We start from the raw sequence: 6,360 nt of genomic DNA on the forward strand, positions 1-6,360 counted from the left end.
GCATTTAAGAGTTAGGAAAAATAGAGAACAGAGTCCTACACTGGCAGTCACATGGCAGTTTGAATTTTGATGTTGCTGCCTGTACGCTCTGATAGATCAGTGAGAAAATGATATTGCTGATAAAACTTTTTTTTTTCTTTTTTTTACATTTTACTTTGGATCCCCACAAAGCTGTGGAAGCCAAAGTGGAACATTTTTCCCCTTTTACCCACCTCCCTGTGTTCTTTAGATGCCTGTCTAAAGTGAAGTTCATCCTGGATCTGTTTACAGGATTAAGCTTACTGCTCCAGAGTTAGCAAAGTATCAAAGCTCTTTTTCTGGCTATTTGGAGCTTCATGCTGGCAGCTGAAGAGTTAGTACTTGCCGGAAGAGACACGAGGTCCTGAGATCCACAATGCCTGGGAAGGAGATTAGATGTTCCATGAAAAGAGTTGTACAGCACTTGGTGCTCCAAATGGCCATTCCAGACCCACAGCTTTACATCAAGCTTGAAAAAAAAAAGATTTCTAGATCTGTTTTATGAACATACACATGGAAATTTCAGAACAAAACTTGGACTATGAGCTGAAGTTTTGAATAGTTACATTTAAGGCATTGTGAGAAGCACATTTTAAACCCCCAGAGATCAGCAAAGGAATAGCTACTGGACTGCAAAAGTTTGAAGTGAGGATGTTTGCACAGCAGCAATGGAACGTCTGCTCTCTCTGTGTCTGTGCAGCTCTGCAGTCAGGTCCCAGGACAGAGAAGACCCAAGCATGTACTGTAGTTTCCCTCTGTTTCTCTGAATAATTAGTGACCACATTGTGACTGTGCTTTAGCTTGAAAGAGATCCCTCTAGAATTACCACAGATAGAAATGCTGCTGTTGGGAATTCGGTTTAACTCTGCTAGTTTAAGCAAGACACTACCTCCTACTACATCCTACCGCACACGCATCTAACGCTGCCATTCTCAGTGTGACTTCCTCAGAGCTCTGCAGAGATACCTCCTGGCTTGGAAATGGGGGTCCTCACAACAACATATGAGGAGCCCCCTCCTTGAGCTATCTCTTTCCCCACCTCCTGTTCCCCATGGCTAGGAGGCAGCTGGGTGCCTCTGCAAACACCATTGCTTGCACTCCATGCCCAGTGTGACACAGAGGGAAAAGCTGAGCGTTAAATGCAACAGTCCAGCTAGGCTGTCTTTGCCAGGAGGGATGAACAAGAAAATAATATCAGTCTGAGACTCTCAGATAAGAGCAGAAGATGATCCCTTCTGTGTGTTTCCCCCAAAGATGCTCTCAAGCCTTAGTTTCATCCCTGTCCTCTCTCTTACCTGTGATTGTAACTCTCAAGGTGATTGTGTGTTGCCTTGCTAGGCCTGTTCTCACTCAAGGCCTTACCACAGCACCACCCTGCTCCCTCTCTTCTTCTCCAGCCACTCCACTGGGCACAGCAGGGCTGCAGCTCGCAGCCTTGCCATAGGGCGTTGTGGGACTGCAGGGATGTGCAACCAGCTCTGCATCCCATGCTTAACATGCTAAACACCTGTTAGATCTGTGCCCTTCCTTGCTGTGGGCTCATCCCACAGCAAGGAAGATGGCACCATTGCCTCTGAGCTGGTCATCTCAAACTCACTGAAGAAATACTGAGAAATGAGCGTGAGCTGTGTTCCAGTGATTGGCTGGAAGGAGTAATGGATGATTCCTTGGGCTCCCTTGGCCTTGGCTAGAGAAGAGCTCAAGGCCTTGGAGTCCAGGGAGGATGTCTCCAGTTAGCCTGTGAATCCACTTGGCTCTCGTCACTCCACCAGGAGGTCTGTGAGGGCCCAGGACTGCAGATGAGCCTGCCTTGCCACTTAGGAGAGGAGAGCAGGTTAGCCCAGGCACCGTGCAAGACTTGGCACCCTAAGTTTGCCCTACTCTGCCTACCAGGCATGTGCCAGGGCCAGTAGCTCTGCAGAAACCAGTTTAGGCTTGCTGAGACCTGATCTCCTGTACCCCTCTGTACCTCCATCATGTGTCTCCATGGCAGTTGCCTGCATCGACTTTCAGAGGGGCTGTGTCCATCTTCTCAGGTATTCTGGGGCAATATCTGTCACCCCAGACATCTTCCTGGTGCCCCTCCCTATCTCTGTCCTTACCTGCTGCAGGTTTTCTTTGTGGCCTTTGCTGCCACCTGCCGTTCCCACCACGGTTTGGTTTATGACCCAACCCATGCTGGCCCAGTGTTTAGCTGTCCTTAGCTGTCTCCTTGCACTAGGAACCAGGCAGCAGATGGGATCATCCCAATGCTGGTGGCTTTTGGGACACAGTGCTCTGGTGCTGTGTCTGCCTGGACGAGCCCCTCATACAGCAGGGAATGTTCTTCAGCTTGGCATCCCTTTTCCTCACACCCATCTCTTAAGGCCCATTATCTGGTACCCTGCAAGGCACCTTCTGCCTGCTTACAGGGAAGGTGCGCTGCAGCGATGGCAGTGGTGTGGGGCTGCTTTCAGAGCAATGCTCAGGAGCAAATGCTCTGTCTCACTTTGGGCTGAGCCTTTTGCGTTGTGCCTTGAGGGCCAGCTATTCCTACCATGCTGCAGGCAGGCTGTGTCTCCCATAGCACAGGAACCTACTCCACAGTGGTGCTGAGAACATCTAAAACATTACACAGAGCCTGGCTCTGGGTGCCTGGTTGATGAAGGCAGAATCTAAATGGGAGCAGGACTTAACCAAGCCTGCTGTTCCTAAAGAGTTGCCACTGGGGCTGTGTTCCAAGACTCACAGAAGCAGGGCCCAGAGTTCTATTCTGATAGCCACCCAAAGCTGCTGCTTTTACAGATCTATGGGAAGGTGGCAACCAGCAGCTGCAGCTTTGTGTAGGGGAGACAGAGAAAGGATGAAGAGGAGATGTAGTGAAGCTAGGCCAGCATGACAGGCTTTTCTTCTCTTAGCCGGAGGGACTGATCAGCTATTGCCATGCTGGTCTGCTAATCTTTCCCAGTTACACCAACGGTTCCCTCTTCCAGCTGCCCTTCTCTGTCTCTCCCTAGAGGTTGTGGCTCACTCAGCTCTGGATGTGTCAGGTGTTCACCAGTGCTCTGGATGAGCCAGTGTGGGGCCTGGAAGCCTGGATGCACCGTTGCAGATTTTTCTGTCTTCTGAGTATTATAGCTCCATCCTTGCTTGCACACATACCAAGAGGAATGCATTATGTGTGTTTCACTGAGAGGAGTGTATACTCTCTGGCAGGCTGTTTCCAGTCTCCTCTGCATGTGTGCCATGCTGCCCTCCTGACTGGACAGCAGGCCAGAGTCACCAATTGCTGCTCTCTGAAAACTCCAATTACGCTGAAGTCAAACCTGTTTCCATATGGAGGCAGCAGCAGTGATGAGGTTTTAGCTTGCAGTTCTCTGTCTCCAGAAGGATTTGGTGATGGTCATGGGATTTAGGCTTCTGCCAGCCCCTTCAGTCATGTGGTGAGGAAAGGACTCCTTGTGGTTACTCACAGTATGAAAAGTATGTTTATTTCAGGAGCCAAATTCTTGGACTTGAATGGCTTGGCCGGCTGTGAATCCCAGTGCGACAGCAGTGAAATCAATTTCTTATCCTGTAAAAAAATAACATTTAATGTCTGTAATGACTTCCTAAGTCTGCCTCTTCCTAATTCTCTTTCTGCTTTCTTTAGCCTTACAAAGGACGAGTCCAAAAGGCCAAAGTACAAAGAGCTCCTGGTGAGTGCAAAGCCTGGCTGACTGTGCCAGCGCTTAAAATTGTGCAGTGGAGCTGGGTTGCACATCTAGGGTAGCTCTGTGTTTCCTCAGATGATCAAGGCAGAGTGTCCATCTGCATAGCCTTAGCGAAAACACTGCCTTGATGCTATTGTCCCTGACCCTGTGTGGTTTGTGATTATTAGTGTCTGTACGTAAACATCCACTTGATTTTAAGAGATCAGCAAACACAGAAATGCCATGTTGCAGTGGATTAGCTAACTAGACTTGGCTCGCCTGTGTGATCACTGAAGTGCACAGGCTCAGGCAAAGTCTAGGTTTGCTCTATAAATTCTGCCTTTGCTTGAGATGCTGGCACCTACACTCAAAAGCATTGTCAAATTGTAGGCAAACGTGTAAATGTAAACCTGTAAATGCTTCCAGTGCACCAGCCACACAGCAAGGACGTGAGTGTACAGGCAAAACTACGTCCTGAAAGAGTACACCACAGTGTGCTGGAACAAGGAATCAGCAGAGCCTGTGATGGTGGGGTCCTGAAGGACCTGCCTGAAAAGTTGCGATGTCATTTCCTAGTTGCTCTGAGTTGGGTCCAGCCTGTATAGATAGCTTCCTGGGCACAGCGGGAAGCTATTCCTGGGGTTCAGGGTTCAGGACAACGGGGTTTGGGACCTGACCTGCTATTTGACTTCCACAGGTCATATTTCCCTGTCACTCCTTTGTCTCCTTTGCTGAAGAGACTGACGATGAAATCTCTCTTGAAAGTATTCAGCAGATGTCCATGAACCATGTTACAAAAGAGCCATACTGCATCTTTACTGTGTCGAGTTCAGCAGGTTCTTAGGCCCATGGATGCCTGCCCAAAGCTAGCTCTGGAAATACAGCTTTCTATATTGCACATTTAATTCCCCTTTTGTAAATGCTATGGGCAAGGCTATATCCTAGGATCATGCAGACCCACCGAGTCCTATGTTCTTGAGTCAGTCAAATTGCATGCTAAACTTTTAACTGAGGGAACCAGTCTGTATCACTAAGGTGGAGTAACCTTGTTGTTTCTCATCTAATTCCAGAAACATCCCTTCATTCTGATGTATGAGGAACGCACAGTGGATGTTGCATGCTATGTTTGTAAAATCCTGGATCAAATGCCAGCAACTCCCAGCTCTCCAATGTACGTTGATTGATATTGCTGCTACATCAAACTCTAGAAAAAGGGCTGAGAGAAAACAAGCTGTAAAGAATTTTCATCACATATTGCAGTGTTTTTAATGCTCGCCCAGACACCATGTGCAATAATATTGGTGTTATTTCCATCCTGTCTGTATACTGTTGTCACATATAAAGTGCATCCCTGTAATACCTGATCACACAGTGTTAGTGTTGGTCAAAGAGAGACCTCATCTTGCTCTTTTGTGGACATATTCATGAAATGTGGAAATAAGTACATTTATTTGTTGACCGTGATTGGATAGCACCTAAAATTCATTTCTAGACTCAAAACTTGGAGACTTCTCAGCAGCTACTGGAAAGATTTTTCTCTCAAACTCTTCCAATTGTTGTTTCAAGTAATAATAAAAAGCAAACAAACAAAAGTTAGGCGTTGTCTGTCTGAACATTAAGAGACTTTGCCTGGAGGGAGAAGAACTTGCTTAACCAACGAGATACTTTGCCTTCTGGAGCTAGAAAGGCAAAGGAGAATTTTATTCTTCACAAAGTGCAATAGATTTACTGCTATGAAATTCTGTTGCTTTACAGTCGCAGTGTACTTTCTGGGGACAGTGTGCTCAGCTGAACTTCTTGTTAAAGAGAGATCATGTTGAATATAGTGAATATGTCTTTACCAAAAATATGTTGCGTTGAAAGAGGCTAACATTAAAATATTCAGAGATGGGAAATAATGTATTCTTCTCTCCTTTTACCAAGCCAGCCACTCTTCACTCTAACTAGGTGTCCTGTAAATTGTTACCTGGTAAGATAAGACCTTTGACCTGAAGAATTATTAAACTACTCAGTTGAATTTAACCTGCTTGTGACCTGATTTATAGCTCCACAGTGTTCACCGGCTGGCTTTGCTTTGACTTCGACAAGTGCAGTTCACAAGGTCTGCAGCTGTTTTAATGAGCCACAAATGAATGTCTGTGATTTCTAGTCAATGTTTATCACTCTTCACTGTCCTGAGCCCTGATGCTAGCACTTCTTCACAGACTCCAAGCCTAGCCCAGCAACACTGCTGCTTATCAGCCTGGTATTCCTTACAAGATAAATCTCAGCATTTCCATCTGTCTACTTCAAGCAGGATGGTGGGGATGTTCCCGCATCCACACCACTTTGAGGCTCTGTGGCTAATTGCATTACTGCAAATATGAGATACTGCTTTGCTTGTTGGAGACCTTGTTCATCTTCTCCTGGGTATATTTACCCTCTTTTGTGACCTTGAGTATCTCTTCTTACTATTTCCTTAGAATGAACCTCACTAAGATTGTTTGGTGCAAGGTGATAGAATTTCTTTTTTTTTAATTTGGCGTCTTTTTCAAAGCTGAATTTTTCATGAAAATAGATTTTTTTCAAAATATTGCCAGACATTTAGAAGCATACCAGCGATGAAATGGGACCTGTGGACTCTCTGGCTTCCAGTATGTCATTTTGAGTTGACTAGCTTGGGCACTTGGTA

At 46.2% G+C, this 6,360-nt stretch overlaps 1 protein-coding gene across 4 annotated transcripts in view; it reads left to right on the top strand.

The window, feature by feature from the left end:
* Positions 1-5,711, top strand: part of MAP2K4 (mitogen-activated protein kinase kinase 4) — a 102,610-nt gene extending 96,899 nt beyond the window's left edge. For 3 of the 4 annotated variants that reach the window (XM_062591603.1, XM_062591604.1, XM_062591607.1), the window contains 2 exons: positions 3,650-3,695; positions 4,760-5,711. In XM_062591603.1, the coding sequence (XP_062447587.1) occupies positions 3,650-3,695; positions 4,760-4,873 (160 nt within the window). In that variant the 3' untranslated portion in view covers positions 4,874-5,711. The remainder of the gene's footprint in view (positions 1-3,649; positions 3,696-4,759) is intronic. The other variant, XM_062591606.1, reaches the window with a different exon arrangement.
* The last annotated feature ends 649 nt before the right edge of the window (positions 5,712-6,360 follow it).

Source organism: Rhea pennata, chromosome 19 (assembly GCF_028389875.1).
Source record: "Rhea pennata isolate bPtePen1 chromosome 19, bPtePen1.pri, whole genome shotgun sequence".
In the NCBI taxonomy this organism is placed as follows: domain Eukaryota; kingdom Metazoa; phylum Chordata; class Aves; order Rheiformes; family Rheidae; genus Rhea; species Rhea pennata.